This window comes from Neltuma alba, unplaced genomic scaffold (genome assembly GCF_004799145.2).
Source record: "Neltuma alba isolate B1F8T4 unplaced genomic scaffold, ASM479914v2 tig00002863_pilon, whole genome shotgun sequence".
NCBI lineage: Eukaryota > Viridiplantae > Streptophyta > Magnoliopsida > Fabales > Fabaceae > Neltuma > Neltuma alba.
The window spans coordinates 11,927-36,155 of record NW_021633048.1 but is presented as its reverse complement, the minus strand read 5'-3'; the positions used below and the strand labels follow the sequence as shown (position 1 = coordinate 36,155).

General features: G+C 36.0%; 3 protein-coding genes across 7 annotated transcripts; 2 read left to right on the top strand and 1 right to left on the bottom strand.

Annotated features, from left to right (window-relative positions):
• The first annotated feature begins 13 nt into the window (after positions 1 to 13).
• Positions 14 to 5,829, top strand: LOC114739528 (acetyl-coenzyme A carboxylase carboxyl transferase subunit alpha, chloroplastic). 4 transcript variants are annotated; one of them, XM_028927597.1, is made up of 12 exons: positions 14 to 206; positions 721 to 1,050; positions 1,155 to 1,229; positions 1,733 to 1,840; positions 1,957 to 2,117; positions 2,265 to 2,379; positions 2,479 to 2,633; positions 2,933 to 2,984; positions 3,252 to 3,320; positions 3,605 to 3,682; positions 3,768 to 4,908; positions 5,362 to 5,829. In XM_028927597.1, exons 2-11 carry the CDS (start codon positions 724 to 726, stop codon positions 4,905 to 4,907), a joined length of 2,280 nt encoding a protein of 759 aa, XP_028783430.1. In that variant the 5' UTR covers positions 14 to 206; positions 721 to 723; the 3' UTR covers position 4,908; positions 5,362 to 5,829. The 4 variants fall into 4 exon arrangements, with proteins under 4 accessions (XP_028783430.1, XP_028783431.1, XP_028783428.1 ...); XM_028927598.1 differs by having other exon boundaries at positions 679 to 1,050; positions 5,469 to 5,829; XM_028927595.1 differs by having other exon boundaries at positions 679 to 1,050.
• Positions 5,830 to 6,997: 1,168 nt separating this feature from the next.
• Positions 6,998 to 8,178, bottom strand: LOC114739639 (steroid 5-alpha-reductase DET2). Its single transcript, XM_028927723.1, has one exon. The coding sequence runs from the start codon at positions 8,102 to 8,104 to the stop codon at positions 7,325 to 7,327; it is 780 nt and encodes a 259-aa protein (XP_028783556.1). The 5' UTR covers positions 8,105 to 8,178; the 3' UTR covers positions 6,998 to 7,324.
• Positions 8,179 to 10,793: 2,615 nt separating this feature from the next.
• Positions 10,794 to 23,867, top strand: LOC114739627 (mRNA-capping enzyme-like). 2 transcript variants are annotated; one of them, XM_028927706.1, is made up of 18 exons: positions 10,794 to 11,196; positions 11,603 to 11,813; positions 13,487 to 13,628; positions 14,246 to 14,397; positions 14,642 to 14,725; positions 14,835 to 14,897; positions 15,480 to 15,611; positions 15,717 to 15,923; positions 16,549 to 16,668; positions 17,609 to 17,658; positions 20,117 to 20,279; positions 20,381 to 20,518; positions 21,723 to 21,845; positions 21,945 to 22,043; positions 22,375 to 22,464; positions 22,592 to 22,673; positions 23,035 to 23,165; positions 23,280 to 23,867. In XM_028927706.1, exons 2-18 carry the CDS (start codon positions 11,685 to 11,687, stop codon positions 23,421 to 23,423), a joined length of 2,049 nt encoding a protein of 682 aa, XP_028783539.1. In that variant the 5' UTR covers positions 10,794 to 11,196; positions 11,603 to 11,684; the 3' UTR covers positions 23,424 to 23,867. The 2 variants fall into 2 exon arrangements, with proteins under 2 accessions (XP_028783539.1, XP_028783540.1); XM_028927707.1 differs by lacking the exon at positions 10,794 to 11,196 and adding an exon at positions 11,293 to 11,427.
• Positions 23,868 to 24,229: the final 362 nt, after the last annotated feature.

Sequence of the window (24,229 nt, the reverse complement as noted above, 5' to 3'; positions counted from 1 at the left end):
CAAACACCACTTCCCTTCCTCTTTCACTGACGATCTCCACAAAGATAGCTCTCTCTCTCTCTCTCTCTCTCTCTCTCTCTCTCAATTCTTATTATTTCATAAGATTTCTCCCTTTCTTTCTATCGCCGGCCAATCTCCTATCTAATTGGAGATCGCTTTCTTTCCCCTTCCTTTCCAGGGATCTCCCACTTGGCTATCTCGTTCCGGTAATTTCTCTCGAAACCCCGCCATTTCTTCCATCGTTATCTTGAGAAAATGTGGTTCTCTTTCTTCTTTTCTCATGTTTCCCTCTCTCTGCATGTGGAATCTGCTTTACTTGCCAGTACGAGTAACTTTCTTTCTTTGTCCCCCCCCTCTTTATTAAATCTCTTGATGCAAGATTCTAGAATTGATTCTCGATTGCTTTCTTTATGTTTCGAGAAATGTTAGGCTGAATAGAAGTTGAACTCGTGTACAATTATGCTTTCAATTTTTGAACGTGAAGCTTAGCTAAGTTGATGTATTCACCGGAAGGATTTTAATAGAGATGGGACGCTGACCACTTGTTATCCTGTGCCGTCATCATTTAGTTATTGTTCTTTTTAGCATTTTGGGTCTGGGTAAATTTGTGTCCTGCTCGAAAAATATGCTTTTCAGTTCATTTTGGTTTTTCAATTTTTTTCACTTTTAATTGGACAGTTTGCGAAGAAATTGACTGAGTCGTAGCACGACGGGCTGCAGAGAATGGCTTCTGCATCTCATGGGGCTGTTGCGTTTGCTGGGACTTCAGCTTCGGATCTTCTCCGAAGCTCAACAAACGGTGTTTCTGGTGTCTCTTTAAAAACTTTAGGACGCCTGCCTCTTAAACTGAAGAGAAGGGATTTTACAGTTTCTGCGAAGATAAAGAAGGGGAAGAAGCACGAATATCCTTGGCCCGATAACCCCGACCCTGATGTGAAAGGGGGAGTGCTAACTCATCTTTCTCATTTCAAGCCACTCAAAGAGAAGCAAAAGCCAGTCACTCTGGATTTTGAAAGACCACTTGTCGAACTGGAAAAGAAGATCAACGATGTAATTTGAAATTTGCTGGTTTCTTTTTTCTTTTCCCCTTTGTAAGTGAGATTTACATGTAAGAGCGTTCCTCATCGAGATTATGCTATTCTGCTACCAAACAGGTGCGGAAGATGGCAAAAGACACCGGCCTAGACTTCAGTGACCAGATCATCTTATTAGAGACCAAGTACCAACAGGTTTGATTGTCATAAACGTTACTCTTGAGAAATCTGGATATTTATTATACTGATGGTTGACCAAGAAGAGACTATCGTATTCAATTTGCTCATAGTACTCAAAAAAAAAAAAAAAAAATTGGTCGATTGTATTGCTCTCGAATTACCCCCCAACCCACCTTTCATTTCTCTTTAATAAATATTGCTTTGTGGTAGGTACTTGCAAATGGGGCTGTAGCATATATTCCGTTTATTTATACTCTAGATGAATTCCCTGAGCTTAACTATTATTCATTTTTGAAATTCATTTGTTGCAAATCCCATGATCCCCTTCTTGGCAAGTTAAGCTGCTTCACACTTGTTTCTATAAAACATTGATTGGACTGTTTAGATTCATATTCTACTTTATCCAGTGGTATAATATATGTTGACGGTGCTTTGTTTTTTCTTTATATTTGAGTCACAATCGTTTAATCTCAAATGTTTCCTCTTTATTTCTCTGACATATGACATTGGTATTTCAGGCTTTAAAAGATTTATATGCACGTCTGACACCTATTCAGCGGGTTGGCATTGCTCGGCATCCTAACAGACCTACTTTCCTTGATCATATCTTTAACATAACTGATAAGGTCCACTACATATCATCATACTTTTATAGTAATTTTGCATACACTTTTGAACATCATTAGTTTGTTTGTTTTCAAACAAACCTGGAGTAGTAGTCTCACATTTCCTAATGTTGCAGTTTGTTGAACTCCACGGTGATCGGGCAGGTTATGATGATCCGGCTATTGTTACTGGTATAGGGACTATAGATGGTAGAAGATACATGTTCATAGGCCAGCAAAAGGGTAGAAATACTAAAGAAAATATTCAGCGTAATTTTGGAATGCCGACTCCCCATGGGTATGTTGGGCACTAGAAATTCTTTTCCCGTTATTGAGAAATTAACTAGATTCAATATAGTGCTCCATCTGGCATACTTGATTAAGTTGAGGCATTATCAAATTACTCTATATCTGATTCTGATAATGTTATTTTCAATTCATACAGTTACAGGAAGGCTCTTCGCATGATGTATTATGCAGATCACCATGGGTTTCCCATAATCACTTTCATAGATACACCTGGAGCATATGCTGACCTTAAATCAGAGGAACTAGGCCAAGTATTCGGCTGATTAAATTATGCATTATAAATTTATAATTGTACCTTGGTTCTGTCTAAGCAGCAGGTTAACATATTTAACTGCTTTGCATGCATGCAGGGTGAAGCCATTGCTCACAATTTGAGGACCATGTTTGGACTGAAGGTGCCAATTGTGTCTATAGTTATTGGGGAAGGCGGTTCTGGCGGTGCCCTTGCCATTGGCTGTGCTAATAAATTGCTTATGCTTGAAAATGCAGTTTTTTACGTAGCCAGGTGATTTGGATTTTATGTCACTCTCTAAATTCCGTTATATTGCATTTGTACCATTCATGTCTCTCTCCATTTGTCGCTTATATAAATGCTTCTCATTATATGGCGATGTGCTTGTGGGCTCATTATTGTGGTTAATTTATGTTTGCTTTAAGTGATCAGATTCGTTCAACATACATTTGAAATGAATTTGGTTTTGCATTTGCATAGATTTTCCTTAATTTTTGGAATATTTCTGTTTGTGAACAAATCTCTGGTCTAACTTGTTCTGCTGGTTTCTGTCCATTTTTACCATGATTTAGTCCAGAGGCGTGTGCAGCAATCTTGTGGAAGACTTCTAAAGCTTCTCCTCAGGTTCATAAATCTTTATAGCACATGGCCATATCTTGGATATTTGGGGAAAAAGAAATATGTGGGGTAATTAAATAGAGACCACCCTTCATATTATTGAAATTAAACTAACCCTTCTTGAAACACCAAGAAAGGGGGGTTTAATTTGAATGAAAAATTTAAAATAAGGGGTCCAAAACATTGAAGTCCTTGAACTTTTTGTAAGTACAATTCACTCTATAGTAATGTTTAGCTGTCTAAAATTATGTTATTCTTTATTGCCCTTTGCAGGCTGCTGAGAAATTGAGAATAACAGCCAAAGAATTGTGCAAATTGCAAGTTGCAGATGGTGTTATTCCTGTAATAATCCTATCAATCATACCTTCTTGTCTTCAATTTCCCCCCTTTTTTTCTCAAGCGCCCTTTTATCGATGCAATTCACTTTGGCCATAAGGAGTATCCAATCATAAATTATTTTTTAGAAAAGGCCAATGAAACCCATCTTACTCTAGAGGCAATTTGATAATTCCCCTTGCTTCTATTTGCTCCCCCCCCCCCCAACCCGGGGGCAATCTTTTGTGTGCGAGATAGGACATTCATTCTATAGGGCATCTAAGTGGAATTTCATTTTTCTTATTTAATAGGAGCCACTGGGTGGCGCACATGCAGATCCATCTTGGACATCTCAACAGATAAAATTTGCAATCAACGAAACCATGGATGTAAGCTTAAAGTCAACGTCTTTTCCAGTGAAATTAAATACACTGAAGTGTCTCTCAATTTGAATCTGTCTTCTCTAATGTATAGGAGCTCACTAAGATGGAAACCGAAGACCTACTAAAGCATCGTATGCTCAAGTACCGAAAAATTGGTGGTGTCCAGGAAGGAGTTGCTATTGATCCTAAGTGGAAAGTCAACATGAAGAAGAAGGAACAACCAGATACTAAGAGAATTCCTGATGCTGAATTAGAGGGTGAGGTTGAGAAACTGAAGGAGCAAATTTTGAAAGCCAAAACATCCACCACCAAGCCTCCAGAGTCAGATGTGGAAGCGATAATACAGCAAGTAAAAGATGAGGTTGATCAAGAATACTCAGAGGCAGTAAAAGCCATGGGCTTGATGGACAAGTTGGTGAAGCTACGGGAGGAAGTTTCAAAAGCAAATGCAGAAGACCAACTTATTCATCCAGTTCTGAAGGATAAGATTGAAAAGCTAAAGGAGGAGTTCAATCAGCGATTATCAGCAGCTCCCAATTATGAGAGACTTCAGAACAAGCTTGGCATTTTGAAAAAATTATCTCAAGTAAAATTTCTGGCGGATCGAAATAAGAAGGCTGTCACATTGAAGCAAGATTTCTCGGCTAAATTAGAAGATATTATAAACAGCCCCAGTATAAAGGAAAAATACGAGACGTTGAAGGCCGAAGTTGAAGGTTCTGGTGTATCCTCACCAAGGGATTTGGATGATAAGTTGAAAAAGAAAATCATTGAGTTTAAGAAAGAGGTTGAGTTGCAGCTTGTTGATGCTTTGAAGTCAAAGGGCTTAGAGGTTGAGATTGTTAAAGCAAAGGCACAGGACAATATTGGGGAGTCATCGCTGTCATTGATAGAAGAACTAAACAAAGACGTCTACAAGGGAATTGAAAATGCCCTAAACTCACCAGGTCTTAAGAGCAAGATAGAGCTACTGAAAATGGAGGTTGCCAAGGCAGGAAACAATCTTGATTTGACCTTGAAAAATAGAATTGTTGCTTTGGAACAACAAATAAAGCAAAGCCTTGCAGAGACCATGTCTACTTCTAGCTTAAAAGAGAAGTTTGACAGTATAACATCTAAGACTTCCAGCATGAATGAATTTTCTGGAGAATCCGACGAAGATCCAGCAGGAGACGGTCTTACCCATGATGAGTTGAGAGAGAAAGTTGGTGCAAACCGCACCTATTCTTAATGTGAGTTCATCAGCTCTAACTACGCAAAGATGTTGTTTCGTCTATCTTTATAGTTTTACTAGAATATTGGTCTTTCCTGTTACCTTCATCAGGGAGATGCGATTTCAATTTTCCTTTGGGTCAATCATAATTTTCCCCATGTGGTTTGGCTGTGTTGAAGCGCCTCATTCAACTTTGTGATTTGTTTTGTTATCGCTTAACCGCTAGTGGCAATTTTTCGTCTACTTCTCAGAATTAATCTCCTGGTTGTTAACATGAGCAAGTTCATTGTAATTTAAAAAAAAAGAAAGGAAATTGCGTAGATCACTTGTCTGGTTATCCCCAAGGCTCCTATCCGCATTATAGCAACTTCTAAGCTGGTTTGATGTGATTTTGAATTAAGTAGTATTGAACAGTATAAAATGACACTAGCTTCGTACTTAGTTTGATTATACGTAAACTTATTTCGTGCAGTATATATGATGTATCTCTCTGTCAGGCTCTGGTGAATATGTTGCAGTCTTGAGATAAGTACATGAATGGAGCTGTGATGGGCCTGTGCCTTCCTTATGCAAAACTAGGTACCATAATTCATAACCATCTTTGTTGGATGCGAGTTCTGGGATTCAAGGGAACACCGTGGAGATTCCATGAGAATGTGACTGATATGTTTCTGTCATTTCTCAGAGGAAGACCAGTAGGATGAGCAAAGCAAAAACCATTTTGTTTGTACTTGGATTTGAGTAAAGGAGGTTTCCGTTATCTTTAGTGATTAATTTATCAGCATCTTGTTTACATTTCTTTTTTTGTTTTCTTTCTATTCAGATTTTTTTAATGGTCGATTTTCTCCCTTAATAGACTTGAATGAACAGTGTATAGATTTCTCGAGTCTCAGGGCCCTAATAATATGAATATGTGGTATTTCAGACTGCTTATTCGCTACTATTGTTGTCTTCTACTTCTTGTTCCCCCGGTAAATCGTTGTCTAATTTTTTTCGCTGCCAGTATATTGTATAATTTATGCGGCTTCTTGGATAGGGCATCTATGTGGTGTGTTAATAATATAAAAGACAAGTGTCACTATTTTTTTTTTTTTTGGTCACTTAACCTTAGACATCAGCTTAATCCCTTAGTTCTAAAAAAATATTTTATGGTGATTTGAATATTAGCCTAAAATGATTTTTTTTTGTAGTTTATTTTAAAATTTTAATTTAATTTACCAGTACTTAAAAATGTTTTATCAATATTTAAAATTTCAATGTCAACAATGTTTTATTAATATCTTTTGGGTTAAAAGACTTGAAAAATATTTTATAAAATTAAGATATCAAAATAAATTCTGTTTTGATTTTTTTTTTAAATGTGCATTTTTGCCTTCATAAAATGAAGTGATACTAATATGGGTTTAAAACTCCGAAGCCCGAACTTATTATTAGGCTTAAATTGGTATCAGCTTAGTTTGATTTAAGTCACTGCAGTTTGGGTAAAGTTAAGTCGAAGCTTTTGAGTAAAAAATTGCAGATGCTGATAAACTGCATTTTAATTTTAAGTTCTATTTTTCTTCGAAAATCGTTTTTCTTGAAAAAACACCAAAAAAATTATTCATATGCAAAATAGCACCGTAACTTCAAGCTTATGACATACGCATGTCATTTTCAAAATATCACACATTTACTCTTCAAAATATGTTCAAAATAATGCAATCATTGTCGATATATTCACATCTTAAAATATGTTAATTGGTTTTGGCTAAATATGGAGGATATAAAGATTTATTTAAGCAGTTTGGTTCGGTTCAAATTGACTAAACATTAAGATAAACCAAAAATCAAACTGAACCAATTAATTTTAGCATTATGAAAAATAAACTATATCTCAATTTTAAATGGCCTTATTTATTTCATTTTTAACTTATTTTGTTCCGGTTCAGTTTAGTCAGTTTCTACTGAGATGATTATTAGTGACCCTATTAAAACTTGTCTGGGTGATAGTTGCAGACTAGATATTGGTACTACTCTTCGTTAATTAAGGAGTTGGTTTAGCATCTCCTATTAGCACTATGAAATATAAACTACTAGCATTGTTTCATCCTTCTTAACCCCCCAGTAACCAGAGAATAGAATCAATCACTATCTCACGATAGAGTGGTGAAGCAAAGCCACTGGGCCGCCTCTATTCAACTGTAACAACTAACATCCTCGTTAACAAATCGGAGGCTATGTGGACTGCGACGGTTCGGCGGTTAATTTATCAAAAAAGCCAAACTAGGTTAGCATGAGAATAAACATGCACAAATTGGCGGTTAAAGCAGTTGATCATTGGTGTTGTCCATGGGAAACTTACCAGGCCTCTGATGAGGAGTTTCTTCCCTCACAAGATACCCTGGGATGTGAATAAGACTGGCCATCGTTGTTGCCAGTATCATTTCATTGAACAATTAATACAAGAAGGGAATAACAGCTTTCCTATTCTTAGGATAATCCTCTCCAAATTTATCCAGATACCACTGATGATTTGCTCTTGCCCTAGGCACCAAATTCGCGTAAGTGTAAAGGAAGAACCCTAATCCAGCCCATGACCAAGTCATCACTGCCCATCCAAGCCACTCCACGATCTCCCCAAAGTAATTTGGACAGCTCACGAGCTCAAACATCCCTCCTCTGGGCACTACATACCCCTTCCCTTGTCGCTTCAGCCTCAGCAATTCCCTATCAGACCACACGTTAATCCAAATCCCACACACAAACACCACAGCACCACCGCAAAATCGCCACCAGAACCACCCATCGCCGTCGTCGTAATCCTTGTAGTGAGAAACCCATCTAGCCTGCACGTACGAGTTCAACAAGTTGAAGAAGAATGCCATAGATGCAATGCTCAGAGGGAAACCACTGGCGGTTTTCAATGAAGGCGATTTCAGAAGACGAAGGGGGTAGAGGATGGTGCGATTGAAATAGTGGAGAAGAAAAGGGGAGATGAGGGTTAGGGATCTAGGATTTGAAGAGTGACGGCCGTGAGGAAAGAGGAGGAGGGTGAGCCAGATCGTTGGGCTCTCCATGAGAAACCATGCCAATGGAGGAGACAGATTGGGACCCCATCCGGAACGGTGGTGTTTGCCGTATGGAGCTTGGAGGAATCGCAGGCCGATGAAGGTTGGGGGAGCGATGGCGAAGAGGGTGAAGAGGGCGTTGCGAAAGAGACTCTCGTCTTCGACCATGCCTGATTTCCTCCAGAGCGTCCTTCTCGATATCGGAGGCAAGGAGGTGAGGAGCCAGTGAGGAGTAAGGAGAAGCGAGAACTATCCGGTCACCCCAATAAAAAAAAAAGGACAAAACGAGAGAGAGAGAATGGAGAACTGTAACACTCTAATAATAATATTTTTAATCAATATATTTAATTATTAATTAGTAAAGATATTTTTAAAAAAATAATATATATTTATTATAAATAAATAATTTAATTTATTTTTTTAATCTATTCAAATTAGTCAACTAACTCTTATATTTAGGATCAGAGGTAGTATTACTTACAATTCTGAATATAAGAATTAGTTTGATATTTAATTTAATTCTAAATATAAGATTCCAATTCATTTTGTCTATCATATTTATTATTTTTCTTAAGATAATCCTTATAGTAATTGCACGTATTAAATATTCTATTAAATGATAGTGTAGGCTAAAACACATATTAGCCAGAGTATTCTAATAAAGACAATACTTATTTATTACAAATAACTAATTTACCTAATTTTCTTAATTTATTCAAATTAATCAAGTTAGTTTTTATATTAAGGACCGGAGGTAATATTAAGAATGAGAATAGTACTATATAAGCAAATTATTGGACAATTTTTTCTCGTTATTTCATCATATTAAAAATAATTTAGGAGTTATATGTGAAAAAGGATTAAAAAAAATTCTATAATTAGCCAGGTGCAAGAGTATGAAACTCCCTCTTGTATTGCTTTTTTTTTTTTTCTATAATTAATGCATTTTAATTGTTTTTATAAAAAAAATTCTTGTTAATTTGACACCCTAAATGTAATTTTGGAGACATTAAAATTATTCCTCACTAATTTCTCAATTTTAATGAGGAATGTGATGCCTGTCGCTGACCTTTCTCGTTAGGATTATGCTTGGAATGAAATACTACCTCCGGTCCTTAATATAAGACTTTGTTTGATTTTTATTTTGGTCCTAAATATAAGATCCCAATCCACTTTGTTTATCATATTTACTCAATTTTTTCCAAGATAATCCTTCTAATAATTATAGTTCTAGTTAATACACTTGATTAATAAGAATATTTTAGGAAAGACAACACTTATTTAGGACACATAACTAACTCAACTTACTTCCTTAATCTCCTCAAATTAGTCAACTGACTCTTATAATTAGGACCGGAGGTAGTAGCAATTAATCATTAAATTTCTCACTGATTTGATCTTTTAAGAAAAATAAATTATCAACAAAAGTTGGTTCTAGGAAAAAAAAGGTTTAGCCTCTTAAGCTTTAAGCCTCTGGTTTAAGCTCATATGAATGAAAAACAAATATTTTTAGAAAAATTACCTCTAATTGAATCCAACAATATTCGAATTAAAAAAAACACACATGTGGACATCGATATATTCTGCTCAAGTTGATTTGATGCTATTTTATTACCTAGGTGAAGGGACAAATGTAAATTCAAAGATAGAGGTATAGATTTGAAAATTGAAAACTTGTAAAACATTTGAGTCTCATAACTCGTCTTGTGTGGCATTGATATGATAATGTTAATATTTTGTTTATTTGGCATCCTCAGCAAAAATATGGCTTCTCTTCTCTTTCTCCTCTTCTTTTGCCATAACGTTCCCTTTCATCTTCCTCTGCTTCCTTGCCTTTTTCTGGCAGAAACCAATTCCTTCCTGCTTCGAAAGTTTCTCATCTCTCCGCAGGCAAAGAAGCAGAGGAAGAGAAAACAGAATATTATGGTAAAAGAAGAAGAGGGAGAAATGAGAAGCCAATTTTTGTGAATACAGCTGACAATGATATCAAATGAATAAGATTTTAACATTGTTAGATAGGAAAGTTATTAGAGACTCAAATGTTGAATGAAAAATGTTAATATAATTTTTAGTTTTTGAAATTTGAGTTCATTTGAGTTTTGATCTCTCAAATTTCAAATCCGTAGTTTTAGTCACTAAAATGTAGTTTGTCTCAAAACGTTAGTCCCTAACGATACAATGATGTTAAAATATACTAAAGTGTCAGAATTAACATAAAAAATAGTGATGTGAGCTCACCATAACACTTAACTAGATCTCGAGTGGATAACAGAATGCATTGCAGTGAACAGCTCATTCAAAAGAACAGAGTGAGAGGGGAAAAAATAAAAAAAGACGCTAAAGAGTTGCATTTTGACAACTTGTTCTTCTTTTTCTTTTCTATTATTCATATAAGACCTAGCTAGGTTATACCACCACTATGACATTGTTTATAACATTTTAGTAAATTTTAATATTTTTACATTTTTAAGACTAATATTTTAAGACAAACCAAATTTGAGGGTCTAAAATCATGAGTTTGAAATTTGAAGGATCAAAAACAAAATAGACTCAAATTTTAAGGACAAAAAATTATATTAACCCTTATAAAAATTAGGAAATTTTAAAATTGGAAGTGAGTTTTTTTCTTTCTTTTGCCAATAAGTTGCAATGAGTTAAATTATAAGGATTAAGTTGCAAACTTGATAAAATTATATGGATTGAATAATGAGTTTTCTCTTTTAAAAATTACATGGTCATTTTTTCCGGTGCTACAAAAGACTGATAGCTAATCACCAGAAATTATGCAATTAAGGCGAGCAAGCATATAGTTAAAATTATGTCTTTAAAAATTAATTTCTGAAATCTATCAGCTGCCTAGGAATCGCGTACTTTTTTCCCTCGTCTACCTATGCCTGCATCCGTTGTTCTCATCCTCTCTTCTTCGCAATCACATGGCTTGATTGATTCATGCATTGATAGAACAGAGCAACAACCTTTACTCCTCTCAAATCCAACCTTGTCGTCCCCACCTTTTTCTGTTTCTCTTGGGTGTTCGATGTGAACTGTCAGTGATGAAGAACGAGCTCTGCTCACCACAATTGTAGGGTTTTTCATGATTTTCCTTTCTTTATTGAAACTTGATTACATTAACTCCCAGTCACTGTGATCAAGCGACCCTCATTTTTCGATCCGATACGAGGGATTTACTCGTACTCTGCGAGCGAGGAGGGTCGTCATTTCACGGGGGAATTGGCCATCCATTTCGTGTGTCTAGCGAGGTTTGCCACTCTTCTACGCTTTTCCTTCTCTGCTGTCCAAGTGTGTTATATTTCGGGCGCGAGCTTTGCTACCTAGTGGTTGAATATTTTGCGCTGATTCTGCTAATGTATCATTCCTTGGAGATGGGGGTGCAAGAAACAGAAATGCGGAAGATTTTTATTGAATTTGCGTGATTCTGTCGTTTGGATTGCGAAGAGAACACTGATTTCAATGGGGACTGTTCTCGGTTGGTAGGAGGACCAAACAAATTGATTTTTCTACTCTGTTTCATATTGTTGTAAAAAACATGGAAATTTTGGTTACTTCGTCGAACTGATGTTTGCACAATAAGCCGGTGTATTATGTTGGTAACATTTAGTCTCGCTGGACATGCGGGTGTGATTGTTGGCTATTTAAATGATGCAGGCAAAAGGATTATAATTTCTGACATACTGAAGTCGTTGTGGGCTGTAAGTATTCTACTGCAGCGAATGTTGCTTGGCGCTTAATGATTGTGGCTATGGACTTGAATGCCTCACCGGTGCCCGAGGAAGATGAGGATATTTTTGAGAGACATATAGAAGAGTATATCCAACCAGAAGAACGCATAGAAACTGCAGTTGATATAGCGCGCCGGGTACAATTTCTTCTACTCTTTTCTATTTTAGCCCTTCCCCCCTCCCTTCCCCCCTCCTATCACAGTTTCTAGGGAGGTTCTCATGCTTGATTCCCTGAAAATAATAATTACTGCGATGAAGCTATAACAAGAATTTTGTCCTATTTAGTTGAAACCTGTATTATTTATTTATTTAAATGGAGGCAATGTTAGTGCCTGCATCTTCTATATCCCTGTTACGGGAAGAAACGCTTTTTTCTTGCAAAGCTGGTCTTCTTTCGTTTCCAAATATTAGATAGAGGCATACATATTACATAATATTGTACACTTGCAGTTATCAGTAGCTGGCCTGGAAAAATGTCAAGGATTGATGTTGTAATTTTGTAACAGCTAATAGAAATTGAATTAATTAATTTGATCTATATTCCCCCTCAAGTGGAAACTGCAGTAATCAATAATTATAGTATAATGCAACAGTAATAGTGAATGGATCTAATGAACAGCCTTTTCTTAAACTTGCATGTATCTATGCAATTCCATGTACTTGAAGTAACTTTTGCTGGAATCCATTTTGATACTTGCCTTGAGATGTTCTTAGACATTAAGCATGTGTCTGGTTTGCTGTATTGACAGAGCGTAATAAAAACACTTCAAATTGTCTTGTCATTGTGAAAGAACATGAATTTGATGCGCCCAAAATTCTAGTGCTGAATTTTAACTGATGTTTAGTATCTGAGTTAATAAATTATGAATTTCACTAGCTCAGAATGGATGACACTCCAACACTGAAGGAGACTGAAGTATGGCTACTTTTGAAAAAGAAGAGAAAATAACGGGAAAAATGAAATCCCAAAAATTTGGCTTCTAGTATTTCTCATTTACATTAAATAAAAACTGATAGTAGTCCTGATGAATCTGATGAAACAATGGGCCAAGTCTATGTTAGGAAATGTGTTCAAGGCTTGTCCTTAAGCAAATGGGTTCATGTGTACATCAGGAAGAAGCCCCCTAGGGCCTCACAGCATCGGGTCAGTGAAGAAAAGAAACCTCAGAGCACCTAATTGGCTAATTGTCATTTATTGATGTCAGAATGTGTGGGCAGGAAGTATATTTTTATGGGCTTGTGCCAGTTGGTTGAGGTAGAGGCAGACAAAAAATGACATTCAAGGAAGTTATGAATCAAGATTTAATGGTGAATAACATATATATATGTATATATATTGGAAGATTTGTTTGCAAATAGAGCACAATGGTATCAGGTAATCAATAAAGCTTGTTGCTGTTGTGCCAGTAGGTTGAGGTAGGAAATTGCTTGTTTTGGTGTGGAGAGGACCTGGCCTCTTGAAAGTCAGGTTTACAAGTCTTTCTGTGTTCATTTGTTTTATTCTTGCTATCATCAGCTATAGTTGAGTTATTTCGTTTCTTTTGTGATTTCTCTTTCCATTCCATGGTACAGAGGTGAAACTGATTCCCTAGTTAAATAAAGTATCAATATTGTCCAAATTCCCAAAATCTTGAACAAGAATTCTTTGGGCATCTAATCATATCTGATGCCTTTTATTTTTGCATAACATATGTGAATAAGCATTCACGCAATGACTATTCATAAGCATTCAAATTTCAAATGTCTTTTCTCTGTCCATGTGTTGTGTTTTCTATCAGTGTGTAATAGCTTTTTTCCTGCCTCTTTTTAGGAGCGTGAAGAAAGGAAAAGGCGGTTGAAAAGAGAACGGACAGATGATAGACCTGCCCATGTATCACAGTCAACGACTGGTTATGATCAGACCTTTCATGCAAAGTCTTTTAAGTCATATGATAAGAGTAGGCTTCCTCCAGGTAAATTGCTGCCCTGGTAGTGGTAATTAGTAATTTGACTGCAGTCAGATTCTCCTAAAATCAAGATCATTACTTTGTCAAGTTTACTACCTGATTAAGTACTATATGAATTGATAGATTGCACTGTTCTTTTGTCTTGACTCTTGAGTTTTCAAATGTAATATGCAAGTCATGTAACTTTTAATGTGTGTCATTATCGTGTGAAATATAAATTGTAAATTTTACACTCCAGTCTGGCACTTTGAAGTGGCCAGGTCAATATGCCTTCTTGAATTACTGCTTTCTGTCATAAATTAAGTATATTAATTTGCTAGAGATGTTTACAGGAGTCGTTTTTCTTTTGTTGAGCTTTTATTTAGGGAGGGCCCATGTAATCTGTTATGTACTTTTTTATCTTTGCTGTTTATTATCTTTTCTTTTGGGGAAGGGGGGAGGGGTTGATAGAAGTGAATATATATTTTTATATGACCGTTATTCATCTGCTGCAGAAGGATGGGTAGTTGGTGCTTTGCTTTAGTGTTATTGGAGATTACTGGAATGTGTCTTATGTGACAGATTACAGTTGTATGTGTAAATTGATAAGTGATCCTGAATTATCATTTTTTGTTCACCTCCAGGGTGGTTGGATTGCCCTTCATTTGGTCAGGAAATATATTGCTTGATACCTTCCAAGGTTCCACTTGGTGAATCATTCAATGACTGTATTGCTCCTGGTCGAAGATACTCTTTTAAACAAGTGATACATCAACAAAGAGTTCTAGGGAGAAAAGTAAGTAGAAAACATAAATTGTGTGATTTACTTGAACTGTTTCTTCATTGTTGGTCCCGCACATCTTCTCTTGTAGGGCATAATTGGATTTTTAATGCAATTTTTACTAGTTAGTAAGAGTGTGAAAAGGGGGAGCAGGGGCAAAAAGGATCCCTGGATGGGCTTGTTTATGGAGTTGCTATTGTAGGGTGACATGTTTTGCTAACTTCCTGATTGCTCTTTTCCATTGTCTTATGATTTGCAGCTTGGTTTGGTTATTGATCTGACGAATACTACACGTTACTATCCAGTTTCAGATCTGAAGAAAGAGGGTATCAAGCATATTAAGGTTTCTAGCAGGCGATTTTTCTTTACTGGCTTGATTTTTTTTATTATGTCTCAAAAAGTATGGTGCCTTTTTCTGGTCCTGATATTTTAAATTCATTTTTATGGTTTAGATTCAATGTAAGGGGCGTGATTCTGTGCCTGACAATTTGTCTGTGAATCAATTTGTCCATGAGGTTTGTTTCGTTCTCATATTCTGTCTCCCTGAGCTATTTTGGAGAATGTGAAATTTTTTATTATTTCTATGGCAGAGATGTCACTCATTGTTTGTAGAAGCATATTTCTTATTACTTCATAATGCACTCTGAAAGTGGGGGTCCCTAGTAGTTTCAAGATATTTGTTTAATGGTTGATGTGTTGAAGCTATATTTTCTTTTGCAAAAAAATCTTGTGTAAGCATTTTTTTTTTTTCCGGATTAATTCCTGTTAGAGGATAAATGTAAACAACAATTGATTCTCTTGTAGATGCGGGAAAAATTAACAGGCACAAACTCCTTTCCTTTTATATCTTCACTGTTTTTAAAATATAATTTATTTATCCATCCACGTAGAATTGTGATGCCATTTATATATATTTTTAGTTGTAGTTATGCTTGCATTTGATTGTGTGGAAGTCGTAGAGTAGAAAAATCAGATTTCTTTTTTGTTCATGGCCAAGAAGAAAAATCAAATTCGATTGCTTTGTTTGGCTTTGAGGAAAACATACGTTGCTGACTTTGTTTACAAATATTTAATCATGTGATTGTCTACAATTTTAGGTTACTCAGTTTCTATCACGTCAAAAACAAGCAAAGAAGTATATACTTGTCCATTGTACGCATGGACATAATCGTACTGGGTACATGATTGTTCATTATCTTATGCGCTCTCTGTCTATGTCTGTCACCCAGGTTTGTATTTGGCTCTCTCGCTCTCTGACACACGCATGCACATGCACACACGTACACAGATGTTTGAATTTCTGTTTTCATTTTGTTAATTTGACTCTTCTGCAGGCAATTAAAATATTTTCTGAAGCACGCCCCCCAGGAATTTATAAACCTGATTATATTGATGCTCTGTACACTTTTTATCATGAAAAAAGGCCTGAAATGGTAGTTTGTCCTCCTACACCAGAGTGGAAGAGATCCTCTGAATTTGATCTCAACGGTGAAGCAATGCCAGATGATGATGATGATGATGGAGTGCCAGGTCCTCCTCAAGTATGGATGGCTTACAAAGTTAATTTATTATATTTTGCCTTATTCTATTATCTGCTACCTTTTAGTGCAGCTCTAAACTGTGCAGATCAAATTTTAACGATTTAAATTTATATTTATCTTTTAATATTATAGTGATAATTTTATAACATATTAAATCTTAGCTGTTGTATATCAAATCTCAAGCCAAGTCATAGCAAGTAAAGGGTCATCTAAGATAACTGTTGTACTTTTTTATGATTGCTGAACATATTCTGAATCTGAAGTCCATTGTCAGCCTATAATATTAGTGAAGCACATGAGGCCCTTATGGGCTACTTAGAATTTTTGTGAAATCTAGGAATCTGAACAAATAATCATAACTGAAATAATTACTCCTACATATCTTAACAGAATAATCGAAAACTGGTAACAACAGGGGGAAAATAAAAGTCTAATGGGCAAGAGCCCAATAATCCAGAACTTGTGGGTCTCCAAAAAATATGTTATCTTGCTTCATTATTTTTCTGTACATGGTTGTCAACTATTTTTGTGCTTAAGATGCTTGTTCATCTGATGGAAACTTTCACAGAAGGGTTAGTATATGGCTTTGTTTTAATAATGCTGACCTTAGTTTCAATGATCTCAGGAGAACCATGAGAAAGATACAATAATGACAAATGACGATGTTTTGGGAGATGAAATACCTATTGATCAACAAGATGGATTTCGACAGTTCTGTTATCAATCTCTGAAATTGAATACCGGGGTAAGCCTTTTAAAGTGCTGGTTTCCATGTGAGGTATTGTTCACAATCATTCTGTGCTGAGAACGTATATGGAGATAGTACAATGTTAATTACTTGATTACTTAATTGTTGATTATTTTACTGTATGTATCCATTTTTATTTGACTATATTGTGATAGATTGATTGATAGCATGTATAATGCTAGTGCTTGTTCCAGCACGATTGATATTTTCTTATTTGGTCCTGTGTTATTATATCACATTGCAGGCCTGTTTGTTTTGTTATGCTAAGTGCTTGTACATCTTCTTATTGGCTTGTAAGATGTTATGTGTCCTTCTACATTCGTCTTGTGTTTCAGGAATTTTACTCCTTCATGTCAAACAAAGTGTTTATTTTAAGACGATGACATTGCTGATTTGTTGGTAGTATCTTCTCGTGCATTTAGCTGTTCATGCTATGATGTGTGTATTTGATGGAGATTTGTTGGTGTGCAATTTTGATATGAGGACCAATACTCAGGAAGACATTTTTTGTTTGAATAATTTGTGCAATTTTGGTGTCAGAAGCCTCCTGTGTTTCATGAATCTTTCTCTTGGAATGGCCGATGTTTCCTTTCTGAGATGGCTTTGTTTGATTTTTCATAATCACGATCATGATGAACTAATCAGATATTTTTATTTTTATTGAATACAATGTGTTATGTTTATTAAAATAATAATGAGGGTTTCATTCTTTGATCAAGTCTAGGGTGAGTCATACTGTATGAACAGTGTGACTTTTCGTGGATTTAATATTATATATAGAAGTATATAGATTCAAGTTGCAGACACCATCTAATTTTTGGAAGATGGTAGCCAGCATCTTTCTTTTTCCCCCCACCTGTAAACCCGTTATTTTTTATGACTTTCTTGTGCTGATTAAGCTAAGTATGAACCACTTTTACTAATTCTCTGTGTGCAGGCTAGAGGACACGCACATTTTCCAGGTTCACACCCAGTTTCTCTTAATAGGTCTGTAGGCAATTTACATTTTGGTTATTTCACTTGTTTTATATTTTATGACAAAATTTATGCGTTCAAAGTCCAACTTATTGAACTCAAGTAGCATATTATGCGTTGATATATACTTCTTTTAATCGTTTAAATTTAATAGAAGAATTTGCTATGGAAAAAAATACGATGGAGCATGAAGATTTTTCCAAACTTTGATGGAATAAAAACTACACAAACATTAGCAATATAAACTAAACCAAAAAGTTAGCATAAAAGAGCTTTCTAATCCCTTTGTAAATCTATAAGAGACATACCCACTCTCCCTTTTCTCTTGAAAAAGCCATTGACTGCAAACTGCGGCGAAGTACAAAAAAATAATTCTCTACCACAGATGTAGTACACAAGATTTCTGGCTTAAGACTCATGCTGTTCTCGCCACATACAATCCTGCAGAAAAGGAAGACTGCTAAGGACTTAATGGTGCTCTTTATTCTCAAAACCATCGAACTTGATAGTTAAAATTTGCTCTAGAACAGCCGGACAAACCCAGCAATCATTAAAGATGCTGAACAGCCTACCTCCAATCTCTGATGCTGCTTCAACTTGCAGAAAGATTATCTTTTGTTCCTAAACCGTGGTAACAAATCAATCAAACACGTGATGAAATAGCCTTATTTGATCTTTGAGTTTAACTTACTCGGTAAATTTATTGAGTGCTCCAGTCCAAATAATAGCCTTTACCTTGGAGCCTTGATCATCCCAAAGCGCTTAAAGAGACGTTTTGGGCAAATGGGTTTTTAATTAGAAGATGATCATGAAATGACAGTTGTGCCTGAATAATCTGGATTCGTTTCGAATCTAAGCAGAAAAGTGGAAATGATTCCAACAACAGAATGAGAAATAATAATTCCAGGGGAATTCTATATGTTGCAAATTTAAGAAAATATTAGGTTCAGGCATGGCAGAGTTAACCGATAAGTCTACAAAAGAGTTTGAAAAGTGAAAATGATTGGTCCTTCCAAAAACTTCAATCAAGTATCATTCCAACTTATAAGAAAGCAGAGGAGAAGAGAAAATATATACCTGGGAGATGAACTTCCAAGGCAGTGTGTGAATAGCACCAATAACAGTTAGCATCCCAACTAATCTGTTGAATTCCATATTTTTTGCTTATTAACTTTTGCCATGAAGAATCAGGCTCCAATGCTACAGGAGAAGTTACTTTAGACACAATGTTACTGAGACCCAGAATCTTATCAAGACCTAAACGCCCATCCACCTTAGATTTATAGCATATCCCAATAAACCCTTTGGTCTTGTTTGAGTAAACAAGACCAAGGGGTTAACTGGGATGTGATATAAATCTAAGCCATCAGACCACAAGAAATCCTGTATAATTTTGTCCATCTATTAGTTGCTGCAGTAGGACTCTTGAAATTGGGGCTGCTAGCTCTTTGAATGCCGTACTTTAGTGCTTATTCTTGTCCCTTAACTCATCATTATCAAGGTGTTTAGCATTTGAATGCTCATGGGCATCTTCTTTTTTGTCTTTCCTTTGTCTTTAATATCTTATGATATTGATTAATACAAATTAAATTGAGTTGTGGGTGATGGCATGAAAAAAAGATTTTGTGAAGATATTTGAGAGGAAATTATTCCTTTTCTGAATCATGCCTTGTCATAATTGGCTTTTTACCATGCAGAATTCTCCCATCCTAAATTTTGTTTCTATTTTTTTATTCCAATTCCAATTGATCTAAGAATATTCTTGTTATGAGAATGGTGTGAGAGCAGTGAGCTTTAGTCCTTGTCTTTTATAGTTCTTGTTCCTTTTTGCTCAAGTCAAGAGGCGTGAGTTTGGAATCTTGATTCATCTACTTCTTTCTCTTGCAAATCCTATTTTTGGTTCCATACTCATTCTACAAGGAGGAAAAGGTTTGTAATTGATAAGAAAATTTTCAAATCTAAAGCTCCTCATAATATCAATTCCTTTGTTTAGACTGCAATAGTTAGAAGGATAAACGCTGTTGATAATGCTGCTTTGATGGCCCCATAAAACCATTTCTCTTGATTCGTGTCATGTGGAAATCTGATTTAGAAACTTTGCCCTTGTTTTTTCTTTATTGTCCATCGTTGAGTTACCCTTCAAACAGCCTCTTTGGTATTTTAGATATTGTCGGGTATGTCCTTGTGCCTTGGGCCAGTTCCAACAAATTCTTTGAGAGGGTTCTTAACAAGATTTTTTTTTTTTTTTTTGGGGTGTTGATTTTGTGGTAAGGCGCAGAATATGTGGTTTGTTGGTTTGAGAGGAATACCCACATCTTCAGAGGCATTTTTTCACCTTTGGATTTGTCATCTATCTCTATGCATCCATGGTTTTTACATTTTACTTGTGATAATCGTATTGGTTGTAGAAGTTATTTCCAATGCCTTGTCCCTTATCTTTTAACTAGATTTGATTATATTAAAATTTCAGGGAAAATTTACAATTGTTACGACAGCGATATTATTATGCAACATGGAAAGCCGATGGAACAAGATATATGATGCTAATAACTATGGATGGCTGTTACTTGATTGATAGAAGTTTCAATTTTCGAAGGGTGCAAATGAGGTTTCCTTGCAGAGGCTCAAATGATGTATGTGTGCAACTTTGTACTGGAAGTTCCTGGGAGTGGCTGTCAGAGATGTTTTAATTTATTGATGCCCAAATTGACACTTTGTTATGTTCGGTTTTAAGGGTTTGGCTGAGAAGACCCACCACTACACGTTACTTGATGGGGAGATGATCATTGATACGTTGCCTGATTCACAGAAACAGGAGAGGAGATATCTTATATATGATATGATAGCAATTAACCATGTACCAGTAATAGAGGTTTGCTTTATATCTCATCCCATTATAAGGCTGGATGCTCACCTTTTGCTTTTAACTAATATTGGTTCATACTTGTTGCGGAGGAAAAATTTTATGGTTCCCACTTGCTGTTATCTCTAATTATGTGATGCATTACTAAAACGTTCTAGATTTGCCATGCAACTAAACTCCTTAATTTCCTGGTTCATCCTTAATGGTGATGCTCATTGTCAACTGGTAAACTGTAGATGGATTCTTAATGATTCTCCTCTAGATTGTCTACCTCCCTTCTTATTAGTGCTGCTAGCAAAACAGCACCTTTTTCATGTTGCAGTCTAAATGTACCTATTGCATCTCCGGCAGTTTCAAGATCTATACGCTTTCTAATTTTTCTTGGGTGCGGGTTGGGGATGAAGAGAACTGTGTTTCCTTCATGCTTTGCTGTTGGCTCTGTAATAGATAGAAACTATGGATTGCTTCAATTAGAAGATTCAGGCGTGCGCTACTTATGTATAATTTTGGTGGGAATCATTGAGATGAGAATCCAATAATCCAATAGCATTTGTACCTATTTCTGGAGAAACAAAAGAGCTACTGAGCTGGCATGGATGGAAATAGTGGGTAGTGGCAGGCCAGGTCAACCTAGAAGTTGGAGAAGGCACAATTTGATGTGGGGCCACTATTCAAATTTTTAGGCAGCATGTAGTCGCGTTAATATAGGTCCTAGGAGTTTAGTTTATTTAATTGTGCGTTTTACATAATAAATAGATGCATGGAAGTAGCATTAGGCAGATTTGAATTGATTTGTTACTCTATTGGGGAGATTTCCCTCTGGTTTATTAGAGGTTTTGGTGTTCTGTGTACTTACTAATTTTCTCTAACACATTCCTATTTCCTTTCATATTATCTATGGTCTGATTCCATCAACTGGCCCCAGGCCTTTAGACATCTATTACTGCACAGGGGAATATGTCGTTGCATAAATTAGCAAACACTGATATACACATATTTCTCATTTTTGTCCAAGGTGCTACTGCCTCAAAATTGCTTTTATGTGTGGATATTCATCCTGCCTGACTGGAATTTCCTTTTCATCCTAAGCTTGTCTTTTATATTATTGTTTGTTTAATAATATGTAATATGTTTTCTTGTTTTGTTTATTGTTTGATTAAAAAAAAACTGCACCTAGCTCGTTGTAATTGTAAAGTTTTGAATTTTGGTCCAGCGACCGTTCTATGAACGGTGGAAGATGCTTGAGAAAGAGGTGATTGAACCTAGAAACCAGGAACGGCATAATACATACCAGAGTAGAAATCCTTATTATAGATATGACCTGGAACCATTCAGGGTATGCATCACTAACCCTAGACTGATCAGAGTTTAAGCTTCATGTCTTTTTCTTTTTTATATTAACTTGTCTGGTAATATATTTGTATTTTTTAATTAGGTGAGGAGGAAAGATTTTTGGTTGCTCTCTACTGTCACAAAGCTTTTAAATGAATTCATTAAGAAACTCTCACATGATGCAGATGGCCTCATATTTCAGGTGGGTTTTCGATCAGTGTCAATGTACTTAACATGAGAATTATTTTCCCCTCTTATCTGATAAGTTGATAAGTTGTTTCTGTCTCAATGCTAACCTTTTAGGGTATTTAGGAGGTGTTTGGATAATCCTAGAAACACTTTTCAGAAGCACTTTTCCGCAAATCGAGGCAAACTCCTTTATATATTTACTTCGTATACCATAAAAGCACTTTTGAAACCATAGTTTTGTTCTTATCCAAATACCCCCTTACTTCCTGAGGATGAAATTCTACTTTTCCTTTTTCATGCTTTTTAATTGAATTTAGGTCCTTACTGATGTTATTAATTTTCAGGGTTGGGATGATCCTTATGTACCCCGCACTCATGAAGGCCTCCTGAAGTGGAAATATCCTGAGATGAATTCAGTAGATTTTCTCTTTGAGGTGTATCATCAGCTTATAGCATATGATTTTGGGATATTGCGTTTAATTTCCCCTTCTTTTTTACGTATTCTTGGTCACTTCCAGTTTGTTACTTGTGATCTTCCTAATTTTTATCTTCTGTGAACAGATTGATGATGATCGTCAGTCACTGTTCCTTAATGAACGAGGAAAGAAGAGACTCATGGAAGGGAGTAGAGTTGCATTCAGAGGTTAGTCAGATGAGATCCTTTTCTGTTAAAAGAAAAGAAAATAAATGCCGACCACCTCTTTCAGTTTTGATTATGCAAGCTGCCTCTGCTTGGTGCCCTTGCAAGTCATATCTTTGGCTTTGTTATTGTTAATTTCTGTGTAGCACATGTTCGTATGCCACAAGCATTCAGTGGAAGCGCTTGCCATGAAATTGGTTAGGACAAGAAATGGTTGCTATCGCTATCAATGTCTTGGGATCATGTTTTAATAATACTATCCGCTATGATTTGTTTTGATGTGAAGGCTAATTTTAGCTCATGACTGATTCTTACTTTTTGACTGGTTTCATTGCTATTACTCACTGGATAGTCCTATCTGCAGATGGTTCAGATCCCTTGCTTTATTCGGGGAAGATTATAGAGTGTTCTTGGGATTTAAATGAACAGGAATGGGTATACATGCGAACCAGGACAGATAAATCAACTCCAAATGATGTTAATACTTACAAGAAGGTCCTACTCTGGCCCTTTAATCTTTAGCTATATTCCTCCGCTTGTCTTAAGCTGTACTTTAGCTCAGCTTTTCTTTTCTCTCTCTCTTTCTGATGTTTTTTCAATATACTACAGGTTATGCGGAGCATAAAAGACAACATCACACAGGATATCTTGTTGAATGAAATTTACGAGATAATTCGCCTTCCGATGTATGCTGACAGGATAAAAAATGACAGCAAAGCCCACCACCATTTTGGTGCAGCACGCCGGAGGTGATTGGTGAGACTGGCATTTGATGCCCATGACATCTTCTCTATCGGTAAGAATAAGATGCTAGAAGTGCATTCGATCTGGGAAAAACAAGATCAGCTGCATCTATTGATGCTTGTCTGTGGGATTAATTTCAATTTGTAATTGGATTTGACTATGATGTGGCCATCACACATATAGGCTGCCTGCTTCTATTCTGTAATTAGCTAGGCCCTTTGGTATTTGCTGTGCAGCTGAGTTGTATTGTCCAGTTTGCATAGTTCAAAATGAGGCCGGAATATTCAGATAAAGAGAATTAGGTTTAGGATCACAATGTAAAGTATCAATTTTCTTCTCATGTAGTGATTATAAGCCGTTCAAAAGGTAGCTGTTTCCTAGATTCTGCTTCCCTTATATCAGTCAGATTTTTCATTCTGTGAATATTAGTGCAAAAGACCCTTCCATTGTCTATCCTTTTCCCATGTCTTGGTTCCAACGCTCTTGTTCAGATGAAGTTCTCAGCGCCAAGAGAAATACCGATTGTATCTTTTGTTCTTCCATGAAAATGATGCTAGCAGCTCAATCCAAAATCCCTATTATGACTGGTTTTATCAAAGAAGAAAGTAAAAAAGTTGTCCGACCATTGGATTTTGTTCAACTATACAGTAAGAATAAACAGCCACAAAAATATCGTTGCATTCCAAAGGTGATTTTTTTTTTTTTATGAACCTTTGGGCCACTCAGTGTCTTGCGCCTTTTTTGGAATCATACTGTTAGGCATACGAACAACAGACTAATTCAGATTCAGTTTTCTTTTTCTAACAAGTTAGTAT